This window comes from Exophiala oligosperma (assembly GCF_000835515.1).
Source record: "Exophiala oligosperma strain CBS 72588 unplaced genomic scaffold supercont1.5, whole genome shotgun sequence".
NCBI lineage: Eukaryota > Fungi > Ascomycota > Eurotiomycetes > Chaetothyriales > Herpotrichiellaceae > Exophiala > Exophiala oligosperma.
In genome coordinates, this window is record NW_015622822.1 from 829,291 (window position 1) to 854,668 (window position 25,378).

The window sequence follows — 25,378 nt, forward strand, 5'->3', positions numbered from 1 at the left end:
TCCTGATTGCAGTCTTATTCCGACACACGGTTTCAAGGATCTTATTGAAGATTCGGTTCAGTTTTACAAACTCGACAGATATGCGTGCTAAAATGAGATGCTGACCTTCTGTGGGGCAGGCCATACCGCAAAATGGACCCGAAGTGATCCCATCGTAGTGGAAATCGTCTAAATTGAGGACGGGGACGGTCTGCTCGTCGTCCCTAACTCTCGGCGCTCGACCCATGTCACAAGATGCGATAACTTCTCTGTTGCACAAAGCCCACCAGAGCTGCTTTCGTCGGTGTCGTAATGCTCTGTTGGAGCCGTCCTGGTCTGTCCCAGCACAATCCAGATCGATGGACCGCGCTACTGAAAAGGCCACGCCAACCCAGTGCCAGCCATCTTTTTGTTCGTTGGCCTCCTTCCACCAGAAGGATCGAAGTAGTAGAGACTGGACCACAGTCATTCGGTCCTCTTCGTAGTCGGCATCGTAGAGCACTCGAATTCTCTCATGGAGGCTCTGACGGAGGGCTTTGCGGCTGAGGAACCCAGCACCTCGGACAAGTTTTACATCTGCCCACATGGCTCCAGCAAAGAGGATAGCTTGCATCAACAATAGACTCAGTTTTCCCCTGTTGGCAGATGAAGGCGCGTGAGTGACAGACCATATCTGAACAAAATCCACCACTGGATACAGCGGTTGGACATACAGGGCGAAACACCGTAAACACTCGTCTCTGAGGGCAACTTCTGGCAAGGTGAATGCTCCCTTTTTCTGGAGATATTCGATATCGTCAGCCCCCAGACTTTGTGGTACCGGCTTAATGTAGTCAGGCAGGTCCAATCTCGATGCTCTGAGGCGTGGCGGGGGATGCATAGGTGACAGGCTGCGTGCCGTTTGAGCATAGATCTGCCGATGTTCAAGAGTGCCCGGCGTCCAAGGCAGCTCGAAGGGCACTGTAAGCAACAGCCGCGTCAGTGCGTTCTGCTCGAGGGGGACAGGCCACATTGATGGTCATCTACCTGATTCGTCTCGTGAAAAGTCACCCTCAGCGACCTCCAGTGGGGTGCGAGTATGAGGTTCGCCATTTTCTTCACGCAGTGGTGGGTTTGCCGTGTTCGGTAGTCGTTCTCGACCAGGGGCCACGGCGCCAGATGGTGGTGCTTGACCTGTTGGCGGCGCTGGAAATATGCGCCTGGCTCTTACGGTTCTCCTGGCCGACACCAGCAACTTCAACTAGGGAAATGACACGACGCATGGTGTTGGATCGTACCTTCGGGGTTGTTTGGGTACCAGCAGACATTGAGCGTTCTCAAGGACGCAATTTGAACACGGCTCATCATTTCTGGTATCGCAGCGGATCTTTTTGCCACGGCAAGCTAGACAAGCGATGCGGGCACGACGAGAGCCCGGCCGGGCAGCGGAAGACAACTCAACTTGGGGAGGACTTGTTATGTCAGTGGCCTGCATGATTCAAATCGACCTGATTACATGGTACTCGGGCATTGGCAATGGAACATGACGGAGACATAAAGATGGGCCAGTGTCGCTGGGAGGCAGAGAAGGACAAGAGGTAGACAGCATAGGTATGGAGTTGCCGAGGGAATTACACTGGGCCCCAGTCCGGGGTTTAAGATTGGGCAGCTCGGGCCGGTCGCAAGGCTGAAGGGGGCTGTCCACATCTCATCCTCATCATATGGACCAAGAATTCGGAGTACTTTGCCACGACTAAAGCGCAACGGATTGAGCTGCGTGAAATCATCTACCACGGATGTCAACAGGACCAATCAGAGTAAACACTTGGAGTTTGGAGCTTTCTCTCAACTGCCCTCGATACGGTACTAGGAATTACGGAGGATACGGATACGAGGTCAGGTACTCCGTACCTTATTCAGTACCCCATAACCTATGGACTCCCAACTTACTAGTCACAGTCGGCACTGGTCGGACACAAACACTCATCAAACGTGACTATCATTACCCAACCAACAACAACTTCTATCGAAATCCTAGGTCAGCTTCATATAGGTAGGTACCTTATCATGCTGTTCGTGTAATGAAATGATACCCGCTATCTACCTAGGAGAGCAGTCGGTATCCACCACTACCTACTGCATGTGTATCATCTCAAAGCACAGAGGAGAAAAAAGCAATAATCGATCAATTCCAATGCAGTGCATGCCAATCAACTCGATAGACCTGAAATCACTGACAGGCCCAATGCTAAAAACGTTTTGTTTTGTGCTTGTTGTTCGGCCTTCTGTTTGCGTGTCGTGGCCCGTATCTTTGAATCACGTATGTGTAGGGAGGAGGGTAGAAAGACAACTCATTCTTCCCGACAATTGATCGCAAACTGGATCAATGTCCAGTCGTTGGATTCTTTCCAGTTTCGAAACTTCCCCATGAGAATCGTAAATAAACCCATCAGCAAATGCCATGCATACCACAGCCCCCCTCATTGCCATCATCCCATGTATTACGAGGCCCGTTTTCTCTTCCCTTTTTTGATTCTTTTCCAACGTCCGCCCAAACCGCAAGAAAAGGGAAAAAAATGCTAAATTCGAGAGACGCCTTCCAATGCATCGCTCTCAATCGATCCTCCTCCAAGGAGGTTTTTTTGGGTTCATCAACGCCGTTCCATCGTACTGTACAGTCCTGCGCAAGAAAAAGAAAAAAAAGCCCATGTAATGAAGCTCTCAATTTGCCTCGACAACCTTTGAGAAGCTTAGAGGCGATGAAAGCTCACAGTCCGCCGAGCTTCCAGCTCCATCAAGATAGCTATTTGCACTCCGACTTTTCGGAAGCCCGGGCTTCTTGAAACCCGGACTGGGCGACGAGTCGGGTGGATTGAAGATCTGGCGGAATACAGGATCTTGGAATTTGGCCGACTGTTTCTCAGGGCTGAGGGATACTCCTTCTGCCTTTCGAATAATCTCCTTGAGTGCCCGTGTAATGACTCCAGCTCTTACCACGAGATCTTTCAGATCTTGAGTATCGAATGGCAGCTTTTCCCGACTCACTGGTACCGGGGATGACTCGATGCCGTTCCGACTTTGGTAAATGGTTTGTAAAAAGTTCTTTGTTTGGAGGCTTTCGCCACGAGGTCGTCCATACGGGGGCGTGGCAGGACTTGAAATCGAACGGCGATTAGCGGCGCGCCCGAGCTCAAACCTTCCGGCTTCGTCCTCTGGCATACGCTTTTGAGGTGGCGTTTCATCACCAAACGTGTCTGAAGATCCGGGTGAGGAGGGTCGTGGTACATCGTCTTCATCCTCGTTGACCGTTGCGAGATCGATGATGCTGACGGCGTCTTCCCACAATTGTCGAGAATGGCTGTCGACGAGACCCAACATTGTGCCCCTAACACGTAGCCTCTTCAATTCTTCCACCAGGAGCATAAAATCCCTGACCTGGCCGAATTGAATGTGCACGCTCTGTTGACGATCCATGATTGACTGAGGAACGCGGACGCTGCTACGCAAAGATTCTCGCTTCTTTGCTTGTTCGTCAATGGGATCCTCCACGACTTCCTCGTTTTCCTCTACATCGTCAAATTCGAAGTCGTCACTCCATTCCTCGCTGACAGGTTTGGTGCCGAGAGCCCATGTACCGAATTTGGAAGCAGAAGATGGCAGATCTGCCTCTGTCAAGTTGTCGCGATTGACTGGCACACTTTGGCTTCGTAGGTGCATGGCTGCATTGCTCTTACGTCCAGATGCTCGACTACGGCCTATGTTGTTACCATTCTTGCCATGGACGGTTTTCGGTCTTGGACTAACCCCATCAGATTGGTCGCTTCCAATCTTTTGGTGCTCCGACCAGTCGAAAATCGACGATCGTTTCGTTGATTGTTGCTCATCACAGTCATTTTCAAGCACTTGGTCAAAGCCTAACTGAAACTGATTCGGAGCAACGACATCACCAGCCTCAAGCTTGTCAGTGTCGGATTTGGGTGACCAATCGATGTCCTCTTCATCAAGGTCCATCATTTGAGGAAGTCTAGGCTCGGCATTGTGAGCACGGCCAAAAGAGCTGATTGAGGGAGGAGACGAGTCCAAGCTGGGGCCAATCCGGTTCAGCTTCCTAGGTACTGGTGTTGAAACGAAGTCGTCCGTGTCAGCCAAGGGATCCTTGACCGGGGTGGATGCCTGATTGGGGCTGCCGTTTCTAGCTGTCTCAGGGCCCTCGAGACCCTGGATGCCTATGCCCAGGTTCGCACCTGGAGACACACGTGCAGAGCCTAATTGTGCAGCAAAGTCATCCAGCGTAACTTTCTGCATCAAATCTTCGATGCCAGAAACCTTGCTTGACTGTTGATCCACCGCCATCTCGTCAAATATCGTCTCAATCTTAGGCTGGCGGAAACCAGAATGACTACTCGCTGTAGCTCGTGTAGCTAACGAATCGTAAGCAGTGTCGCTGTGGAAGTCCATCGAGTCATCGTCCGTAAATACTCGGGTGTCATTGTCAGAGCTTGCTGTGGTTGGATCCGAGGGAGCCACCGACATCCTCTTCTGCACGGCAAAGCGGTGTTGCGGAGGACCATATGAAGGGGGACTCGAGGTGAACTGTGGCGTGCCAATAGGTAACTCTACGTCAAAATCAGATATATTCGACATGGGAGAAAGGCCTGGGAAGTCTGATGGTGGCACAATGCTACCGTAGGCTTCATCTTTGCTGACTCGGACTATCGGGTCAGTGAAATGTCGTTGAGGGAGGCCCCGCCTGATTGAACCCATAGGGCGACGCATTCTGTGCCGTCGGGTCCCTGTTGGCACGACAGGGTCCGAAAAGGGTTCTGGACGATTTTCATGGATGTCATGCATTTCTCGAGGAGTCACAGATGTACCCATCAAGAGGGTAGGTGGGTATTGAGGTTTGGATACAGTGCGAACGTAAGTTTCCCGCTGTGCAGCCGAGGAATGCCTCTTCCTTGCGTATCCCGAATCGAAAAATGGTCTCCAGGATGGTGCTTGGGATACATACTGCGCGGCCTCCGTCTCCAGAACAGATTCCGTCGTCAATGGTCGAGTATATGGTGGCCCGGACAAAGTGGCAGACCTCTGGTGGCTTGTGGCCGGTCTTCGGAGTAAGGCAGGCGTTTCACGTTCAGAATGAAGGATACGTCGAGAAGAGTTACGTTTGACCAGCTTGTTAGGTCGGTCAAGATCATTGAAGGAAGGTCGTGAAGCATGGGGAGATTCGTCCAATCGTGAAGAAGATGACGCGGGACTGCTGTTTCTGCCGCGGGAGAGGCTTGAGATTCGTCTCAACCACGATGAACCGGGTGTCCCTTCTCTTCGTTCCGTGGACGAGTCGCGATCAGACGTCCAGGGCCTTAATATGGAATGCCTGCTTACAGAGCTCTCACGAGACTCGACTCTTATACCTTCGGAAGCGGTAGCAGATGGCGTACTTGAGTAGAGCGTCCTTCTTCGGAGGAGCGAGGTTGAAAGCCGGCGTTCGATTTTCCCCGAAAGTGCAGATGGTGTTTGTGAAGGTTGAGATGTCTTCGGACGCGTGTTGAGTGGGAGCTCGGGGGAGACGGGAGATCTCGTTGCAGCACTCGAGCCAGGAGCCTTCCTCTTGCCAGGTTTGATGAGGTAGGACTCTCCATCGCTCGTGCCCAATGCCAGGCCTGCCGCTGCAATGCCGACCGTGCCAACGGCACACAGCTGAGGGACAAGGTCAGCACAACCCGACATTTCTGTGTATAAGCCTAAAGGGTGCACTTACCGTAGCAACGTGCTCTTGACTGTGTTCCATCATGCTTGGTTGGCCGTGGGCCTCGAAGGCGATGCAGCCCAACCGTTCTGGTGGCAGATGGAACGGAACTTCCTCATGGCGGGTTGACCATCAGTGGCAGTGATCGTCAGGATGTGAGGAGCGTCTTTCTCGAAAACGTGATAATTCCAGAAGGCCGGTGGATGCAAGGGGTGTTGTGTCCCAAGTTTCGACGCGGGCGAGGGAAAGGGAGACGTGACAGAGCCGCAGGCGAAGAAAACACGGCAGAGGACGACTAGGTGCCAGTGAAGTACCTGGGGCAGAGAGCACCGGCAAGGCACGTACACAAGAAAACAGGAGACACAAGGGAAGGGATAGAGTCGAGGAAGGATGAGTGTATCTGGAGACAGAAAGAGTTTCAGCGAGGAGAGATCTCTCAGCTCGACTTTGAGAGCGCAGTCAGTACCGGAAGTAGTCAATGGAGAGGAAGCGCAAACCAGAGTTGGGTATTGGGTATGCGATCTTGGGTGACGGGCAGCACTAGTAGCACCGGCGGTAATAACTTTAGGTACTGCGCAGAGGCTAGCGAGGGCTAAGTTAAGCACCTAACCTCAGGCCGGGACGGATGTTTACGAGTAGTATTACTAGGGATGTACTATACCCATACCCGCAGGTACACTGATCAGATTGTTATTATGATCATCACCTTTGACCTCTTCCAGTACACTACATGACCACCACAGGCCTGCCACAAAACTCATCTACCCACTCGTCTCCTCCACTCACCTGCTCGTCAGTCCGGTTTTAGTTCTGCTGTACAAGGACGGTGGTGCTGTCAGAATATCAACCGGCATACCAACCCCCAGCCTGTCACCTCACGCACAGAGCAGGGCAAGATTGTGACATGGACAACAAACTCTAAGGAAATAATGGCGTCAACGGGTGACCGTGTTGTTGGCCTCGCTGGCCAGATCCAGCAGCTATCTAAACACTCATGGTAGCACTAGAACTCTGCTACTCACCTGCACGTTGCCGCTTCACAAATCATTGACGGCGAGACACAGGTACGGTGGGCATATCACTGCTTTTATCAGGCACATTGTCTCCTTGAAGTCGACCAGATGTGGTGCTACAGTGCTTGCTATTGTATCCAGGTACCCATCATGTCTAGCTTTTCACATTGGGATTGTCGATCAAATCAGTCTGTATTGCATCATCCTCACCCATCGACCTTTAGCATCTTCAGGTCGTAAAAAGGACATTATCACTCTCTTCACACGGACTGAAACACTTAGGATGGCCATAAGCTTGGATCCTTCTCGCGCAGAAGCCGCATGGAAACCTATTCCCTCAGCGTGAGACATCATTCCACGAATCTGCGGATTGTTCGTGCAACAGGAGCATGCGACCGGGTTGTCCCTCGTAATGGGGAGAACGCCTTAGAGGTGGGTAAACAAGGGTTTTTGCAGGGCTTGTTGCGGGTTTCTAGAATCGAGACAATTCATTTGATAGAACATAACAAGCTTGATCCTGGTCCATTTGTTCCTTCAGGCATAGTCTGTAATGTACATGTTCAGAAGGTCAAGAGCTGCCGATTTCTTAGCTATCAATGATTGACCAGAGGACTACCAGATCGATGCTCCCATGACTCAATGCATGCATTAGAGCCGTTCACCATGTACTGCTGAGAACCCCAGGGTTGGAGATAGATCCGAGGCAAGGCAACGAAGCGACATGAAGGTGCAGTAGCGAGGAACACAGTACATGAAACACGGCAGCACGCTGGACTGGACGCGACGGGCATGTACGTAAAGGGCCGGTCAATCGGATAACAAGGTTAGGTGGTGGATGCAACAGCTTCTGCTGATATGGAATCCGCCAAACCCACACATGCCCACCGGTGCTGTTGTCTCACGATCCTCCTACGCCCGTTTCTGGGACAGGGCACAACAACAAAAACATGCAGTCCGGCTGTCTTGTTTGGTTTGTTGTCGATAGTTGCCCAATGCTGAAAGCCGAGAGAGCCCAGGCGGGGACGCGAAGAGTTCGTCTGAAAGAATAGTGCAAGCCGAATGGCTGTCAGATCTGAAGCTGGCCGCTCGTCTAAACGACAAGCTAGTGATGTTGTGGAGGGGGCATGTCCTGTAAACAGGGCACTGCGGCCGCCACGATGCGCTGAGGCTTGGAATGACGGAATCATCGACCAAAATGGTCAGATGTGATACGCCCAGGGTCAGATCTCGCGTCAACGTCGCGTGTTGCATGCGTGGATCTAGCCCGAACAGGTGGTCCAGCCTAATGCGAGGTATCGGTCTTCTACCGCTTGGAAATCGTTCTTTTCTATCTGATCATCGTGGCCCGCATGACAGGTAAGAACGAATCGACTAAACTGCTCAGAGTACGAAGACGGTTGTACATCGATCACACACGTCAGCTTCCTGTAGGGTAACACTGGTCAGAACTAACGCTGAATGGTCTGGACAAGAAGAAACCAGATCAAACACTGCTTCTGTAATTTTGGTGCGGCGGCATGGATACGCGCTCAACGTTCGGACTTATGTGGGATGTCATTCGGACTCGAGCGGCCTGCCAGTAGCCAGACTGACGGTGCTCAGTGGATGTCCAATCACTAGTCATAGTAACTCACTCAACCGTTGGGCAAATTGGATACTCACCTTTGGGTGTGCCAAGGGATTCGTATTTGGAACTCAGCCCATGCTCGTGGACGCGACTGCATATTAACGTTCCAGGAAGTCTAGTGATGAGGTGTCAGTCAAGGGCCGCAGCGTATCTTTCCCGACTGAACCAGGTGAATGCGGGGTTGCCTTTGGGTTGTCGGATGCCACCCACAACATCCGCAGTGGCTGGGATGCTGGTAAACACGTTGAGTAGTAAGACAAACAGCTGCGGTTGATGCCGCCCTCAAAAACATGTCATCTCCCCGACAGAATCAAACTGCGTACGTCTGAGGCATATCCGTACAATCAACACTAATAGTAAGTGCAGCTAGCCAGAAGCCGTTCATGGCCTGCATGGCATGTATATATAACAGTAGATAGATTTGGAGGAGACAGAGGCACGATCCGATAAAGGTCCAGGCCGGTACGCCAGTCCGGGGCTTTTGCAAGGTTCAAATCTGACATGTCACCGACGCAAGCCTTGGAATTTTCAATTGTCAGTCTCAGTCAATCCACGTAAGACAGTGGCCGAGAAGATCAACATCAAGTGTGTACTGGCATAAAGCCGTAGCAAAGTGAAGCAAAGGCTGCATTGCAGCATGGCGAACACAGCAGCTCCCAACCGTTGCCAGATTGAAAAGCTATCCTTCCACATTCCCAGTCGACAGTCCAAGAACCCAAGGTCGACTGCATACCAACGTGGTATGCAGCCTGGACAGAATTTCCGGATCGCCCGCACTTTTTCTAGTGCATGGTTAGGCGAGGCATATTCCCTGAATTCTGTGCATCCTGGCCCTGGTAGTAACGTGGAGAGGTGCTGCGAAGGGAGTGGCCAGCTGCGTCGATGTCTCGCTTGGCCTCCCTGTAAAGGGCCTCTGACCGTAGTGAAGCAAGTCATGCTGCATGAGCCTGCATACGAGAAGCACGACGCGTAGGCCTATGACTGCATGTCGACACGCTAAAGGAAGCTTGAAGCTGATGGTCAACAAAAGGCTCCAGACTTTTTGAGAGGAGAAAAGACCGACGGCAGTGCTGATTCCCCTAGTCCAACTACAGTTAGGCCGCCAAGACTCACTGGACGTGAAATTTCACAGCCGGGAGGTTCAATATCGATTCAGCCGCTTGAACGGCACAAGATTATCTCAAGCCACAGGATTACATTCACAAGAAGAGGGGCGCTGCAGTCCCCCCAGTCCCAGCAACCCGCCGGTCGCCATTGAGATATGCTATACCGTAATTCCAGACGGTTCCGGTAGGGCTCAGAACCAGGTTTTCGTGGCTAGCCTCGCCACACCGAATCCCACATACCTTGCAATTTCACCTGGCTCCTGATACAGTCTCTTGTTGCCCACTCCGCTCTCCCGACCTTGTCGAATCAAGGGTTCTACACGGGAAGTCCGCGAGGTTGCGCAATTGTGTTTCCGTGAACGATACGCTCGACCAACACCTGACCTCACAAGATCGGCTCGACCTATGACCTTGCAGAATGGAGTCCGAAATCCAAGCTCAGATTCCCAATATTGACCAAGTCCTCTCGGAATACTCCGTGGTAAGTACCTAACCTATCATGTGCTCGTAGCACAACATTGGTCCAGTACTGTTTATCAGAGTCACAGCTTGGGTCTATCATAAACGTGCTAACTGACGTCTTCTTAGGGTTATCTCAACCATGCATCAAAGCTTTATTTTTCCGACGAGGATCCATCAGCTCAGTCTCCCCTGGCCGAAGCTTTGGAGACAATTACTGCCCTGCTGGTCTCCGCTTCGGGCAACTTCTCTGAACAGAATGAAACTGCCATTCGGAACTTGATTGAGAAGTTCATCTCCAGATTGGGAGATGCGAATGGTGTCGATCCAGAGCGGCGGCAGATGCCATTTGCCGCCAAGAAGCTCGAGCAGACCATTCAAGTTAGCTCACAGCGGAATATCTCGTCCACCCTGGGCCTGACCAGTGGCGCCATTGACCTCGAGGCTGCGAATGCTCGCAAGGTGGAATCGAAGGTAGATAAAAAGAAACTTGAAAAGGCTGAACGCAAGATCCGAGCAAAGCAAGACAAGAAGACTATGAAGAATGTGGAATATGAAGCCTCACGACTGCTCGACCAACCTGACAGCACCCAGTCCTACGAAGAGTTCTTCATGGCGGTCAATCCTCTCCAGCTTGGCGCCGATGCACAATCGAAGAGCAAAGACATCAAGGTCGATGGAATTGACGTTTCTATCTCCGGCAAGCGAATCCTCACCGATACCTCTCTAACGCTTGCATATGGCCGGCGGTACGGTCTTGTCGGTCAAAATGGTATTGGTAAATCTACATTACTTCGTGCCCTGAGTCGACGTGAAGTTGCCATTCCCACCCACATCTCAATTCTTCACGTCGAACAGGAGATTATGGGGGATGACACACCAGCTCTCCAGGCTGTGCTTGATGCCGATGTATGGCGGAAACACCTTCTAGCAGAACAGGATAAGATCACCAAACAACTGGCAGCCCTCGAAAGTGAGAGATCGACAATGGCTGACACATCCAAAGATGCAGCTCGGCTGGACAAGGAAAAAGATGGCCTTGACACCACCTTGGGCGACATCCAAGCGAAACTCAGTGAGATGGAATCGGATAAAGCAGAGCCCAGAGCCGCCAGTATTCTGGCTGGCTTGGGATTTTCTCCAGAGCGTCAACAATTTGCCACCAAGACTTTCTCCGGTGGCTGGCGGATGAGATTAGCACTAGCCCGAGCACTATTCTGTGAACCTGACCTGCTGTTGCTGGATGAGCCTTCCAACATGTTGGACGTGCCATCAATCACCTTCTTGTCGAATTACCTCCAAACCTACCCCAGTACTGTTTTGGTTGTTTCTCACGATCGAGCATTTTTGAATGAGGTTGCTACCGATATCATTCACCAACACTCTGAAAGACTAGACTATTACAAAGGTGCCAATTTCGACTCCTTCTACGCTACCAAGGAGGAACGGCGAAAGAATGCCAAGCGCGAATATGAAAACCAGATGGCACAGAGAGCTCATTTGCAAGCATTTATCGACAAGTTCCGGTACAATGCTGCGAAAAGCTCTGAAGCACAATCACGAATCAAAAAGCTGGAACGCATGCCAGTGCTCGAGGCTCCAGAGGCCGAGTATTCAGTCCACTTCAAATTCCCAGACGTGGAAAAGCTGTCACCTCCCATCATCCAAATGACCAACGTTGCTTTTGGTTACACCAAGGAAAGCCCTCTTTTACGCGGTGTTGATCTGGATGTTCAACTGGATTCCCGGATTGGCATCGTCGGACCCAACGGTGCAGGTAAGACAACGGTGCTGAAACTCCTGACCGGACAACTGCAGCCTACCACTGGGCTCATCTCGCAAAATCCACGTCTTCGCATTGGCTATTTCGCTCAGCACCATGTGGACGCACTGGACATGAACACTTCTGCCGTGGGCTTCATGCAAAAGACGTACCCGGGGAAAACCGATGAAGAATACCGCCGTCATCTTGGTGCTTTTGGTATCACTGGAATGACAGGCCTGCAGAAGTTAGAGCTTCTGTCTGGTGGTCAAAAATCAAGGGTGGCATTTGCATGCTTATCGCTGACAAATCCACACATTCTGGTGCTTGACGAACCGTCCAATCACTTGGATATTGAAGCTATGGATGCTCTCTCGACTGCTTTGCAGCAATTCCAGGGGGGTGTTTTGATGGTCAGCCACGACGTTACGATGCTGCAGAACGTATGCACCAGCCTATGGGTATGTGACAAAGGTATAGTTGAGAAGTTCCCTGGTGATGTCAATGCATACAAGAAGAAGATATCCGCGCAAGCAAACGAGGCTGGGGTTGTTCAAGCCCATTGATGCTCCGTTGCCAACTTGTAGATAGGTGGAATGATATGTTGTCCTACCGCACTCCTTTTATTGCTTGCGACGCGGCTTGTCTGCTATGTGGACTTTTTGATTTCTTGTGGTGCAATCCCACCTAGGTAGTAACAGTTCACTGCTGCGATCGGTCGATCAATTCTGCAACACAAGCCTGCAGCCTTGGCCAACTGCTAGTTTAATGGCCTATTGTATGTGCACTTGATACAATTCTGTGAGGCTATGACGCACTATCGGAAAAACACCGGGTCCCGGCCGACATTCCTGTTTCAGACCAGGTAGTAATTGGGTCCGTTCCTGCGAAGAACCACCATGAAGTCATCACTGTTGTGTGTGTTCCTTGCAAAGACCTTGCCGTGAATACAAGTATGATGCTGTCGCCTCTCGCTTCTCTCATGTGCAGTCATATCCATTGTGCCTCCTTTCACAGGAGATTCCTCAACGACTGTACCTTGTGGCCTCCTTGAACTTGCCAGACAATCGTACCCTCCCAGCCGATCTGATAATGACCAGAGGATTCAACTTCCTCACGGCCCTGATCGCCTTCCTGCCCTTGTCATCACTCGCACAATCCTCATCAAGCTGTGGACCCGTTCCCTCAGGGGCCATCAAACCCTCTGTCGCGTCCGGCTTTGCTGTGCAAGTCGTCGCAACTGGCTTGTCCAAACCACGTGGTCTTCATTTTGACAATGCCGGGAATCTATTGGTGGTGGAACAAGGAAGAGGCGTGGTCTCTGCCCACACATTGAATGAGAACGAAGGCTGCATTTCCGTTGAATCTTCGGTTGATGTGACCTCCAGACTGAATGTATGGGTGCCAGACGTGAGACATGCAGTGTAACTGCTAACATATCTTAGCTCAATCACGGCATTGAAATGTCCAACGATGGTAAAACACTATATGCGTCGTCGGCTGAAGCAGTTTACTCTTGGAGCTACGATGAGTCGGCTCGAACCGTGTCAAATCAGGCCCGTATTGTGGCCAACATGACCACTAATGACCATACCACCAGAACCCTTCTCCTTTCACAAAAGGCTCCTGGGCTGCTTGTGGTCACAAGGGGAAGCACTTCCAATATTGATATTGATGCTGCAAGTTTGGCCTCTGGCCATTCGCAGGTCAAAGCCTTCAACTTGACTAACCGTACTGGGGTGTACGACTTCGACATCGATGGCCTCCGTCTTGGCTGGGGTTTGAGGAACGACGTTGGAGTTGCAGAGCATCCTGCAAGCGGCGGCATCTACACCGTTGAAAACTCGGCCGATCAGTTGACACGAATGGGAGTCGATATCCACGAGGACAATCCAGCGGAAGAACTGAACTTCTTGGGGTATCTTAACGGCCGGGAATATGCCGCTCAAGGAGGTAATTTTGGTTACCCATGGTGTTTCTCTGCATGGGGAGTCGGCGACCTCCCTGACAATGGCAACTTGACTGTCGGAAGTCAGTATGCGGTCGATGCATCCCCGGATTCGAACAACCAGAACAAAACAGATGCTTACTGTGCGCAACAAGAGCCCGCCCGCCTGGTCTTCCAAGCGCATATGGCACCTCTCGATATCAAGTTCAATCACAGCGGCACTGAGGCATGGGTAACATTCCATGGCAGCTGGGACCGAACGCAGCCCGTAGGTTATAAGGTATCAGTGGTGGCATTTGACAAGGATGGAGAACCTGTGGATTCCCTTGATAGTAAGGATGCTGCACGAGATGTCTTGACAAACCAGGATAATTCGAAGTGTCCGGACGATTGTTTTCGGCCTGCCGCAATGGCCCTCGATTTGCATGGACGATTGTACGTCTCGTCGGATGCTTCAGGCGAAATATATCTGATTACAAGAGCCTCGGGTACGAAACTTCCTGGTCCGACACCAACATCATCCTCGACAAGCACATCCACGGCGACAAATATAGCAGGCAGTATCGGATATGCATGGTCGTCAGGAGCCGGCCAGTTGTCGTTCATATCGATGTTGCTGGCCTTGCTGTTGTAATGGCGACATTATGATATGTCCAGCCAGATGAATATCATACATTCACCTCAAAAGTCACATGGCATTTCAGTTGACCACCCTCATTCGAAAAGCATATGCCGGACGTGCTCATTGGTCCGCGGGACCGCGATGAGGCTGACTTCACCACATCTTGTCCACGGCCCAATTGCCCAAGGCTAAGGGATGTGCAGTCTCAAAATCGAATTTCGTTCTATCGCACTTTCAGCGCGTTCCACGTCTATCCTTACTTTCCTTCATCATCTTTACAGGCTTACTCTGTTATGCCTCAACTGTGTTTTATGTATTGATTTCTTTCTGTTTTCGAATCGGAACATCGAGCCTCTCTGTGAACCATCATGGCGTCAAGCTCAGATACTGTCTGGGATCTCGACTCAGACCTTTCTGAGCCGACCTCAGATTTCGATGATGTGACGGCATCTTCCATCAATGAGGACTTGATGCACACACCTCTCAATGCGTCTGCTAGGTCAAAGCGTGATGCCGACTCACTACAAGCTAGTCACGATGACAATGAGCGCTCCGCGAAGCGGCTTCGCACCCCACAAGGCAGCCTCAGCAGACTTGAAGATTTGCCCACTGAAGTCAGTTGACTTTACAAGAGTTGTTAAATTTGTACTAATCCGATCAGATCCTCAATCGGATTGCTTCCGAGCTTCCCAACGATGTAGATTTATTCAGACTCATTCGAGCTTCCCCAGCCTTCTGCGAGGCCCTTAACCCCAATACATCTGCCATCTGGCGAGCGAGATTCTTGGTAAAATGGGACCATCCGTTTGTTCGAAACAACAAGTATTTTGCAATTGTGTATCGAGAAAGAGGTTGTATCCTGAATCAATTCGTCGAATTCACCAATGAGAATGAGACGCGATTGATCTACCAGTTGGAACACCTGACATGTATGATCTTGGGTAAGGAGCTACGATGAGACATTCTGTGGTGATCAAGGCTAACATTTTCGCCAGAAGCGTACCATCAGCCAGACAAGCACCTTCCCCCACCTCTGAAGTCTCTCAATCTCGAGGCATTTGACTTGCCAAAAGATTCCCCTTGGATGAAAAGCTTCTTGACAAACACCTTCTATCCCAAAACCTTGAGTAGGGGTCAAAACAAATATGGTCAATCACATGCTCTCTTCGACGCGATCCAAGTCGCATTGTCCCACTTGGTGTTGTCCCCAGCTTCGGAGATGGCACAGGCTGTGCAATCCTCGAGGCATAGGTATGACATGGCTCTGGTTTATAACTGGAGCGGTCCGCTGGCAATGATTTGCCATCGAGTTCCTAGTGTCGAAGCTCCACCTACGCCTGCGCATGGTCCATCGGGTTTTTCAAATCTGACGCGAAGAGATCAAGGGCCAAAGTACGAAGTCGACACTTATGCGTTGCTCCATGTACGAAATTTCTTCCATCGCCATCTCATCGAGAGCGACTATGGTTCCCTGGAAGCCCACAGCAGCATGAACGAACGCACGTATGCCAGTATGGCAAATCTCTTGTGCGACGCTGGGATCGCTCCTCGACCATGGGACCAGATGCTAGTCCGAGGTCTACCTCTGATTGCGAACGAGTGGTACGGTCATTACAGCTGTATTCACCCGTGGCCGAAAAGAAGACAAGACCTGGAGATAGTTCAAACTGATGCCGAAGATTGGAGCTCGGCTCACCCGCTTGTGAGTTTCTATCCACTACATCTGGTCTCGCAGTCGCTCCGTACTAACCACATCTAATAGAAACTCGACATTGTAATTGCCAAGAAGAACGATCTGGGATTCTGGCCTCCCATCTTTCGCGACATTCCGATCTTCAACGAAACCATTCCGGAGGCACTAGAGTCCAGCATCTCTTTCCGCGGGGTTGCACCCTTTGTCGACTTGCATGTCATGGACTCTGTGAGGAATTCCACATCAAAAGCGACTTTGACACTTCCGGGACTACCCAAGTACCACCCGTATACTTCTCTCCGAGTGCGTGGTGTCGTGCACCCAATTGGCAACTTGCCTCGACAAGATCAGGTCGAAAACCCTCGTACGACTATTCCTGGATGGAGCAGGGTCGTCATGATCATGTACAAACCCACCACGGACATGCAAATCGCGGTCCTTGAACGTGCCGAGCAGAACTTGAGCGGCTTCTTCGGCTCAGCCCTCAACAGCCTGATGAATCAAAATGGACAGCCTCTACTTGGACTCCAGCAGCTAGCAGCGGCAAATCTCGACCCCGAGGAATTGGAGTTGGCGAGGAAGAGAATTGTCGAGGAAAAATTGTCGAGAAATCCAGCATGGCGCCATCCCGAAAACATGGACAAGCACGTCATCGCGGAGATGGAAGAACGCTTCAAGAGAAGTGAACACATGGAGTGGACCGACATGGACTACGCTTATGCGTACGAAGGCATCGTCCTGCCCGGTGGGAAGATCATGATGGGTCGATGGTGGAGATGCGGCATCAACGGGGCATCTTCTCCCGGCTACGAAGTCGACGAACAAGGCGCTGGACCGGACAATCCAGATCAATCAGACGAAGAGTCGGATTCGGAAGCGGAGATTGACCATGGTGATGACGATGATGATCCCATGGACGTGGATGGCGGTGGTGCTAAGAGTCATGATGGTTTAGGATCGTCTTCGGCAACCACTAGCGCTCGTGCCAAACCTGCCAGAAAGCGTTTTCCGAAGTTGGAGAGGGGACCATTCGTCTTCTGGTGCTGAGTCAACACACGCAGTGCGTGACCTTTCTCGGTCGACGCATGACCATCTGAGTGGGCGGAATGTCCCCCAGTCAAGGCAGCAAAAATCAGAAGACAAGAGAAAAGAGAGGTGTCAAACCCTACGTACCCATCGCGATCCCAACATCATCGCTGATGAAACAGCCAAAAACCAAAGAAAAAAAGAAGGCTCCCGCGGACTGTCTCGGGGTGTTATGGAAATGGAGTTTGCCGTGGATGCCCCTAGGTACAGCAAGTGTTTTTGTGTGAGATGAAGAAGAGAAGAAAAAAAAGAAGGCTCATTCGACAAGTGAGCAGACAGTTTCGGGTCACAGATTAGCATTAGCCATTATCGTTTTCGGTCCATTTTTCCCCTTCTTCTTCTTCTTCTTCTTCTTCTTATCGGGCTCGTGAGCAGGAAAGGAACCCCGTGAGAGGGGGTCGACTTGATCCTCATGGCATTGGCGATGGATTATTGATACAAAAAACCAACGAAAATATCCCCCCCGCCCCCAAGAGAAAAACAAAGGGCGGGACAAGGAATTTTAGGAAGGCACAGGAATGAAGAAGATTACAACTACTACCGATAGGATCGTCCCTGCTGTACTGTATGTGACGTGTGTTTGATTCCGTGTCGTTCTTGGTACACTCGGGCTCGATGGTCGACTTTGGATCTCGACGATAAAAATGTCATGATCTACACGTAGTACTAAGACGTGCATGTTGTTTGATACATGTACACGATAGTGAATGGACCATGTACTCGGAGGAAATCAAGTAAACAAGAGGGCATCATTAAAAAAAAAGGTACACTACCTCTGGGTGGGAGGGATATCCAGAGTTCGGAGTACATGGGCATATATATATATACACCCAACGTTTTGCCATGTACAAGTTCCAAGTGATGTTACATGTACAGTATGAATATTCGCCAATGAAAACCACGGAGATATGTACATGTATAAAGATATATATATATTATACTTTGTCCATCTGGTTATCAGATCATCATCGTCATGGTCATCAGCCGTCGTCGTCGTCGTCATCATCATCATCCAGTATCACCCGAAAGTACTCGCCTCCTTTTTTTGTCTCAGGTTTGACGAGATGCGAGAGGAACGGTCCTCATCTGTGGACTCTGGTCGGGGTACCATTTCCCCCCCGGGTGGACGTCGTCGACCTGTCGACGTGGCTGCATCGCGACGGCCGGGATGGACCCGTCGTCGTCGAACCCATAATTCGTGTACGGGGAATGACGACCTATCTCGGCCGGCGCATAAACCGCGTCCATGTCCGGGAACTCGAAATGAGATTGCGTCTCTTGTTGTGGCTGTCGCTGCTCCTGTTGCTGTTGCCGTTGCTGGTTCTCGTGCAGGTTCTCGTGCAGGTTCAATGCCTCCATCTCTTTCTGGGCTTCGTACTGCAACTCGGGTTGGAGGATCGGGTCGAAAGAAACCGGAGTCGAAGTGGCCGCTTGTCCGGTCGACACATCTTGTAGATCATTGTTTTGGACCTCGACTTGTCTGTCACGGATGCGACGCATGAGGTCCAAAAACTGCGAATTTTGGAATTTGTCGCTGGTGTCGTGCTGCACGCTCGTCAGCAGCTGGCCGGCCGTACGGGCCAGTTCATCGGCGTCGCGAGAATCTTGGTCTTCTGTACGTTCGGTCCGTTCGCGGTACTGGATTGCGTCAGACCCGATTTTGTTCACGCTCTCCGTCTGTCCCATCACGACCGACTCTTCGACGACGCTTTCCGAGACCTCGGCCGTCTCCCGCAGCTGGTCCATCTCTTGGGCGTGGGCGATCGCCTCTTGGAACGCCGCGTCAAAGTCGACGTCGGACATGGGGAAGTGCTGTTGGTCCACGGAAGACATTCCTGGCATTTCCTGCTGTTGTTCGAACCCTGCCCCGTCTCGGTACATTCCGTTGCCGCCGTACGACTGGTACGCCATGGACGAGTAGCCCATGAACGACGTGTTCGTGTTTGTCGCGGTCATATCCATCTGCGGCGGTTCTCTCGCGGCTTGCTTGCCCTGCGCCACGGGCGACGCCGCGCCTGGACGTTGGCGCATGAACTCATTCTGCCACCCACCACCGATTGTAGATTTGACGAGGGGCGCTTCGGTGCGGAATTGACCTGCGGGCAAGGGTTGTCGATCGTGCAAGTTCATCCGCTGGAAATCGGCGGCCCATCCTGCCGGTCCGAAGGAGGGCTGCTGCTGTAGCGGGGAGAAGGTGGTGGGAAGGGCATTGGCAAATTCTGGCTGTCGGTGTTGAAATGGACCCGGAGAGGCATTCTCAAAGGCATAAAAGTCGGCATCGAGAGATCCGGCTCTGGGGTCGGCGGTACGGAAGCCCTGGCGGAGAACGTCAATGTCATGCACGAGCAAGCACATAAGAAGACCCAGGGAATTTTTACCTGTCCAGGTGATTGTCTGGGGCCGACGAGTCGATCCTGTTGGAGCGTCCTATCGACTTGGGTATGTTTCTGCAGGTTCTGAAGAGGGTTGGAAGGCCCACAGAGAGCGTCGGCCATGGTTGGGAGTCGTGAAGGCGATTGCGGCGTGCGATGATTGATAAGTCGAGGGTCGAGGAGAGCGCAGGTGAGGACTTCGTATTCTTTTGTGTACTGTGCCGCCCGGACTTTGATCGGGAATGATGTACAAGGGATATCGACTTGTTGATGACTGTACCGGCAATTTTGGGCGAAATGTGATCAAGCATGCGAACATACGGCGTACAAAGATTCCAAGTAAGAAGCCTGGAAAGTGACTGTGCCGAGGTCTGGCGAGGATCCTGGATTTTACCGACAGCCTTGTGTCCTTTTTGGGAAATGTCGTCACGAGGCTGCAGCTTTGTCAGCACAAACTCCCTTTACTAGCTACTGCCTCACACTACTCCCAGCACATTGCATGTCAGTATTGAAAATATTGCCAATGACATCTCGAGGATGGCTGGCACTGATAAGCGCTGGGTGTGCAGAATATCGACACAGTTTAAGCTATAGCTCTGTAGACACCCTCGGTCTCCGCCTATTGCGGAAGATTGCACGGGTTGATCACTCACTCAGCGACCACCTTGCTTTGGTAGAAAGTTGGCAGAACCGCCACGGGTCCTGGTACACGTCACTGGGCTGTGTTTGCCTCCTTTCTCTGGTATATTCCCTCCGACCCAGAACAAAAGACATGAACTCGATCCCCAACGACCACAGTCATGCCACGGTTTGCGTATTGGCCACCACTTTTGAAACCCATCTCCTCCGCAGACATTGATCAAATCGTGAGTCTGAACAGTCTGTCCGCATCGGTAATGGAAGGACGGGCAATGAATGGATGCTCAATTTGAGCCGCTGTATGAGTTGGATGTCTCGTAGAGCCGAATGGTTGGTTCCCTAATAGGCCTCATTATCCCAGCGTCACGTCTTTGAAGCTGTCGGAATTATGACCAATCGCTCAAAGGTTCGTTCGCATACTTTCATCATGAGTTCCGTCCAGAGGAATCTCTTCAGAATGTCTTTGTATTCCTCGAGGCACAAGTGTTTGGTGTATCCTCGTCGAAACCTCGTGATGTAAAATTCTGCGTCCTCACCATGCTCGCCCGTCGTAAGGACAGCCGCCCATAGCCCGACGGATTGCGCCCAGATCATACAATCTTCTTGTCCTAGTTTGATTTGGCATTGCTCAATGACGGTACGGAGAGCATCCTGCGCCGTTTTGAAGATAGGGCCATGAACCATGCATCCAAATTCACAGTTGCAGAGAAGCAACAAGGCAAGGCAAACGACGTGCTCGATAATAAAGCCCCCCGGTTGTGCCAATGCAAAGCCCGCTGGGGTCTCTTGGATCGAGATGCGACGGAAGCAATCGATACAATTGTGGAACTCGTGCTCAGCTCTGTATGCCACCACGTATGTGGCCTCGAAACTTGTGAGGGGTTCATCTCGACGTCGTCCTTTGTGGAGAATCGTCGTCAATTGGCTCACTCGTACCATGATGTCCAGCAGTTCCATACTAAAGACGCCATTCAATGTCAGGCTTCGGATGCCGGAGGGGAGACTCGGCAGGACAGTGGCAAGCTCAGCCGCACTCGGGTAACGGAGTGGTTCGCGTTGATCCGAAGAATACGACGATAGCATGTCCTTGATTGGATCAATGTGCCATGCTGGTTCTTCCCTATTTGACTAGTCAGTTAAACAGACAGGTCAGAGTATGAAGAGACCATACTCGGACAGAAAGCTCTTGGTGAACGAAGACAAATTCTCGTGTGTCAACCAAGCGCCACGCGCAGGCCTATGACCGGAATTTTAGCCAGCCTCACACAGCAAGAACGGAAGATAGTCCTACATGCCAGGAATTTGTGGGAGTGCTACTAATTTTCGTAGAGCGCGTCGGTGTATCATTACCGGCTGAACATCCTGAAAGGAAATCTGGGTGGTTTGAGTACTCAGTGTCCATGAAACAGGAGGTTGGTACGTACGTCCAATCCCATTAGCATAATAATGGCCAAAATGGCAGCCATGTCTACGTCCTGAAAGTGGTTTTGCAATTTGAACGAGAGTGTCTGGAGAGCCAGCCCCTTGAAGAGCAGCACACGTTGTGATGGATTTTCTGGGATCATGAGTGTCGTTCTCACTATACAATTTGTTAGCAGTGAGAAGCACATCGACGGAGATGCAGATTCTGGAATGTTGACGATCGCCGGCAGTCATTACGTGTGAGTCTTACTTTCGTAGTCGGCACATCCCATTGCCATTATCGCGTAGAACAGTTCGGGACTCATCAATGCCATTGCGAAGTTCTTCTCCGCCGCTTTCTTTGCGGAGCCGATGGCTCGCTGAAGTGGCTGTATTCTGTAGGCATAGGATCGAAGGACTGGAAGGAATCCCATCAGTTCGTACGCCGCACACGTATGACGCCAACACCTACCATAGTCGGCTATCTTCCGATGCTCCGGAATGTCCATATACGCAAGCTTTCCATAAGGATCGAACTGGATACCATTGAAGATCATGGCTCTATCCGCGAGCAGCCCATTGGCATCTGACATGGCATTGTACGTTGCAGGCCGGTACTTTCGAGATGCTGAAAAGAGGACGACCTGGTCGCTGGCAACTTGAGTATCAGTAAGACACTTCTTGCTGCCGACCACCTTCTTCTTCGACTGCTTCGTTTTCGACGCATTGATTGAGATGCGTCGTTGCTGTTCGTTGTCATTCCGATGGTGACCATCTGCGTAATTGATGAAAACAATTTGTCGCATGATGCCGCGCTCACTGGGTGTGCCAATGTAGCATTGTGGTTCGGTTCAGAGATATGGGCTGAGGGGCCACATCCCACGTTGGAGACGCGTCTTTAACAGGAACTTGCGAGCCTATCAACAGATAGCGAGATTGTATGGACTGGCCAAGCAAAGAAACTTCGTCAACAGACAAAGTCAACCGTGGCCTTGGGTTAGAGGTCTGGATGCTGAGTAAGAAAACAGTCGATTGCAAAACCGCCTTCCCACTGGATCAGTGACTTGCAAGGGGCAATCGATGAAGTCCATATTGAATCTTCAGTAAATCCGCGACGAATTGTAATGACATTTTCACTCTCCTATGGGCTGTGTCAGAAGTTATAGCGGCGGCTGGATCTTTTGTCGGTTGGACTGACTAGTCACGACTCAATTTGCTGTGTAGGCGCCCCGTGGCTACAAAGTCTAGCCAAAGTTCTACGCCACAATGCGTCCAGACTTTTGGTTCACAAGCATTTGACACTTTGGATGGAATTCCACGAATGGGCTCTATGAGCCACCAAAACGCTGAGAAGTTCAGAATGCAAGAGTATATGCGCTCAAAAGTCCTGCGCCCGATGGCCTTCGCAACCTCGAAGAAACGTGGGTTTAGAACTCCTTCGCCTGCCAATTCACCGCTTGAAATGATGATTTTGTCGCTGCCAGTCAGAACTTGAAAGACCCTCTCGTAATTATGGACGATACAAAGTGTCATGTACGTTCCGGACAAGATGGTACTGGGGCGAACGGGAACTCACCTCTGCGAGAATCATCCTCTGTAAATCTCGGAAAACCTTCATTTTCGTCGCTCTCGCGAGCAAGTGTGCAACTGATTCTTGACGAGCAACAACCCCTAACATTCTTTCTTGCTTCCACCGACCAAGAGGATAGATGTTCCCGAACACCTTGTGGCAGCAGCCGAGAGGTATCGGGCACCGTGTGGAGACATGGCATTTCATCTGTCAAAGTACTACTCATGACCCTATGTATTCTGTTTGCCGGGAGTCCAAACGATGACGTTGAAGTGCAGCCGAAATATCAGTTTGTAAGTGCTTGTTGTATATACCAAAGATCTGCTTGATATGATTATTTAGTCACGATCATCAAATTCTGAAATTGGTAATTAGTTACTATACGAAAATACACCTGCTCCGGGCGTTTACATTTGGACGCTAGACAATGCGAAGCATTTCCGAGTGCTTCCCTCTTACACCAAAGGTTTTGGTCTCTTCATCGAAATCGATCATCTCGCCGTCCATGATACCGTGAACATAGGCCTGCCCAATTAACCTGTACCTTCGCCCATCTGCATCATTTCCCACTGGGCGCAATACCAAGGGCATCTGTGCCCCATAAACGATCGCGATCTCGTCGTTTTCCATCGCCGTACCGGGAAGTGTTGCCATGTATCGGCCTCTGGTCACTGATCCACGCCTTCCATGTTGGATGAATAGCGCTTCGAGGTGGTACGCCTCTGCAATTTTAGATGCTGTGCTTTCATCAATATTTGGTATGGGTTGTCTCCCTCCTTGCTGAGGTGCGCGATATAGACTTCCAAAGGCATCATATCCCAGTCTTCCCTGGCTTCTTTCTGCCCGACCGTCAAGTTTCGAACTGTAGTCTGCGGTTAGAGACCTCCAAATCACATCTTTCAAATTTTCCCCTGTGGGGTAGGCTTCTTTCTCGTAGAAACTGGTTACTTTGTCTGTAAACATCATATCCAATAAGAGGGTCGCGACGAACGAATCGCATCCCAATGGGTTGTCGTCCGATAGAAAATCAAACTGTTTGATATCGTCACCGAATGAGAAGTTGAGTTTTGGAAGCGTGTCTTGGACTTGATCGATGATGGCGCCATGAACAGATATGACATCTTGCGTCTGGAATTCAACCTTTCCCGGAGACTTCCCACTGGCCGCATATGCTCTTGGAAATGGGGAGAATTGAAACGATGACCAATCCGGTGCCCACGATGGAAGACCTTCACGCGAATAGCCTGCCTGACCAAGTAATGACATGCCATGCTCAGTACTCAGGAGGTATTTGGCAGCCTTTTTGTACACCGCTTCCACCGTATTGGCAGCAGAATAATCAGGCGCCATGAATTTGGAAAAATCATCATCGACAAGACCCATGATCGAGTATACCTTATCTCTAGGATCACTTGCATCGGCATTCCGACCCAGCATCAAGGCGCGCACGGGCGGAACACTACCCTTCTTCAAGTACGCAGACATGCGCATCATCGAATCGACTTGAAGAAAATTACGTCTGAGTCTGCCTTCATCCCGGGTTGTTGGCGATGATCCAGATGCCCTAGCTGTGTCATCAGCTATCACACCAGACTTGCCATCGTCAGATTGCCAGGAGTTCAAATTCCAAGTGGCACTCTCTCTCTGTACCAGCAAGACGAAGTCCTGCAGATGAAGCAGTGAAAAGCTGGCATTCCCGTACCAGATGTTGAAATTCTTGTTGAGGACTGCTTCTTGCATGATCCATGCTCGAGAAAACCAGGGGCTCGAAAGAAGGTCCGTGAAAGCACGGTTGAACTGGTTCCGATTTTTGCGTATTTCTGTTTCATCGACGAGCCGTCCGCCGTTGACCTCATTCAAAAAGTGAATCGCTTCATCCAATGCTAGTGTCGTCAAAACGCCCTCGTATCTAGCTGGCTGCCCTACATGTGCGACCACTTCAGACGCGGAGGAATAGATTTCTTTCATAAGCTGCACCTGACTATTTCGTTCTGGGATATTCTCCTGGTCAATACATATAGCATCGGCCCAGAACCATCCAGGTCGAAAAGTGAGAATTTGCAGAGCGTCTTTGAGATTCTTCGTGACCCTGAGAGATTGACCCGAGCATGATATTGTATGTTCTCTCTCAGGAGAGCCCCACACATAAGATATCGCTGTGAAGGGAGGCATTTGAAGCAGAGAGAATGTCTCCATGCTTATAGGCAAAGAGCCTTGTGCCCACGGAGTCGGCGTGTACTTCATCTTTGTAGAACCAGCCAGTGTCTCGATATCCAGAATCTTACTTTCCATGTTGAGAGGCTCTGTGGACCGAAAGAGCCTGATCTGTTTAAGATTCTCATCAAGAGGCAGGTATCGGTACATGGTGAAGCC

The 25,378-nt window shown here is 50.9% G+C and overlaps 7 protein-coding genes across 7 annotated transcripts; 3 read left to right on the forward strand and 4 right to left on the reverse strand.

Moving 5' to 3' along the window:
- Positions 1–1,954: 1,954 nt before the first annotated feature.
- Positions 1,955–6,197, reverse strand: PV06_05678 (uncharacterized protein). The gene is made up of 2 exons (XM_016406706.1): positions 5,720–6,197; positions 1,955–5,658 (listed from the first exon to the last, which is right to left on the reverse strand). Exons 1-2 carry the CDS (start codon positions 5,750–5,752, stop codon positions 2,680–2,682), a joined length of 3,012 nt encoding a protein of 1,003 aa, XP_016262310.1. The 5' UTR covers positions 5,753–6,197; the 3' UTR covers positions 1,955–2,679.
- A 3,362-nt stretch (positions 6,198–9,559) lies between these two features.
- Positions 9,560–12,362, forward strand: PV06_05679 (uncharacterized protein). The gene is made up of 2 exons (XM_016406707.1): positions 9,560–9,934; positions 10,042–12,362. Exons 1-2 carry the CDS (start codon positions 9,872–9,874, stop codon positions 12,238–12,240), a joined length of 2,262 nt encoding a protein of 753 aa, XP_016262311.1. The 5' UTR covers positions 9,560–9,871; the 3' UTR covers positions 12,241–12,362.
- Positions 12,363–12,766: 404 nt separating this feature from the next.
- On the forward strand, positions 12,767–14,256 carry PV06_05680 (uncharacterized protein; the record flags this gene model as incomplete). The annotated part of the gene is made up of 2 exons (XM_016406708.1): positions 12,767–13,069; positions 13,120–14,256. The coding sequence occupies 2 exons, from the start codon at positions 12,767–12,769 to the stop codon at positions 14,254–14,256; spliced, it is 1,440 nt and encodes a 479-aa protein (XP_016262312.1).
- Positions 14,257–14,612: 356 nt separating this feature from the next.
- On the forward strand, positions 14,613–16,984 carry PV06_05681 (uncharacterized protein; the record flags this gene model as incomplete). Its single annotated transcript, XM_016406709.1, has 4 exons — positions 14,613–14,858; positions 14,906–15,185; positions 15,240–15,946; positions 16,007–16,984. 4 exons carry the CDS (start codon positions 14,613–14,615, stop codon positions 16,982–16,984), a joined length of 2,211 nt encoding a protein of 736 aa, XP_016262313.1.
- An 831-nt stretch (positions 16,985–17,815) lies between these two features.
- On the reverse strand, positions 17,816–19,753 carry PV06_05682 (uncharacterized protein). The gene is made up of 2 exons (XM_016406710.1): positions 19,402–19,753; positions 17,816–19,339 (listed from the first exon to the last, which is right to left on the reverse strand). Exons 1-2 carry the CDS (start codon positions 19,516–19,518, stop codon positions 18,074–18,076), a joined length of 1,383 nt encoding a protein of 460 aa, XP_016262314.1. The 5' UTR covers positions 19,519–19,753; the 3' UTR covers positions 17,816–18,073.
- Positions 19,754–19,971: 218 nt separating this feature from the next.
- Positions 19,972–22,497, reverse strand: PV06_05683 (uncharacterized protein). Its single transcript, XM_016406711.1, has 6 exons — positions 21,908–22,497; positions 21,707–21,853; positions 21,459–21,613; positions 21,326–21,408; positions 21,206–21,271; positions 19,972–21,154 (listed from the first exon to the last, which is right to left on the reverse strand). Exons 1-6 carry the CDS (start codon positions 22,239–22,241, stop codon positions 20,398–20,400), a joined length of 1,542 nt encoding a protein of 513 aa, XP_016262315.1. The 5' UTR covers positions 22,242–22,497; the 3' UTR covers positions 19,972–20,397.
- A 928-nt stretch (positions 22,498–23,425) lies between these two features.
- Positions 23,426–25,369, reverse strand: PV06_05684 (uncharacterized protein; the record flags this gene model as incomplete). The annotated part of the gene is made up of 1 exon (XM_016406712.1): positions 23,426–25,369. One exon carries the CDS (start codon positions 25,367–25,369, stop codon positions 23,426–23,428), a length of 1,944 nt encoding a protein of 647 aa, XP_016262316.1.
- Between the last annotated feature and the right edge of the window lie 9 nt (positions 25,370–25,378).

Excerpts from the sequence above, each read along its gene's own strand:
- PV06_05678 (XM_016406706.1), bottom strand. The coding sequence starts at position 5,752 with ATGATGGAACACAGTCAAGAGCACGTTGCTACG. Across the intron at positions 5,659-5,719 it reads GTCAAGAGCACGTTGCTACG|CTGTGTGCCGTTGGCACGGT; the intron begins GTAAGTGCACCC and ends CTTGTCCCTCAG.
- PV06_05679 (XM_016406707.1), top strand. The coding sequence starts at position 9,872 with ATGGAGTCCGAAATCCAAGCTCAGATTCCCAATATTGACCAAGTCCTC. Across the intron at positions 9,935-10,041 it reads TCCTCTCGGAATACTCCGTG|GGTTATCTCAACCATGCATC; the intron begins GTAAGTACCTAA and ends ACGTCTTCTTAG.
- PV06_05682 (XM_016406710.1), bottom strand. The coding sequence starts at position 19,518 with ATGGCCGACGCTCTCTGTGGGCCTTCCAACCCTCTTCAGAACCTGCAG. Across the intron at positions 19,340-19,401 it reads CCAGACAATCACCTGGACAG|GGCTTCCGTACCGCCGACCC; the intron begins GTAAAAATTCCC and ends GTTCTCCGCCAG.
- PV06_05683 (XM_016406711.1), bottom strand. The coding sequence starts at position 22,241 with ATGCGACAAATTGTTTTCATCAATTACGCAGATGGTCACCATCGGAAT. Across the intron at positions 21,614-21,706 it reads GGGATGTGCCGACTACGAAA|TGAGAACGACACTCATGATC; the intron begins GTAAGACTCACA and ends CAAATTGTATAG. Across the intron at positions 21,272-21,325 it reads CTCCCACAAATTCCTGGCAT|GCCTGCGCGTGGCGCTTGGT; the intron begins GTAGGACTATCT and ends TTCCGGTCATAG.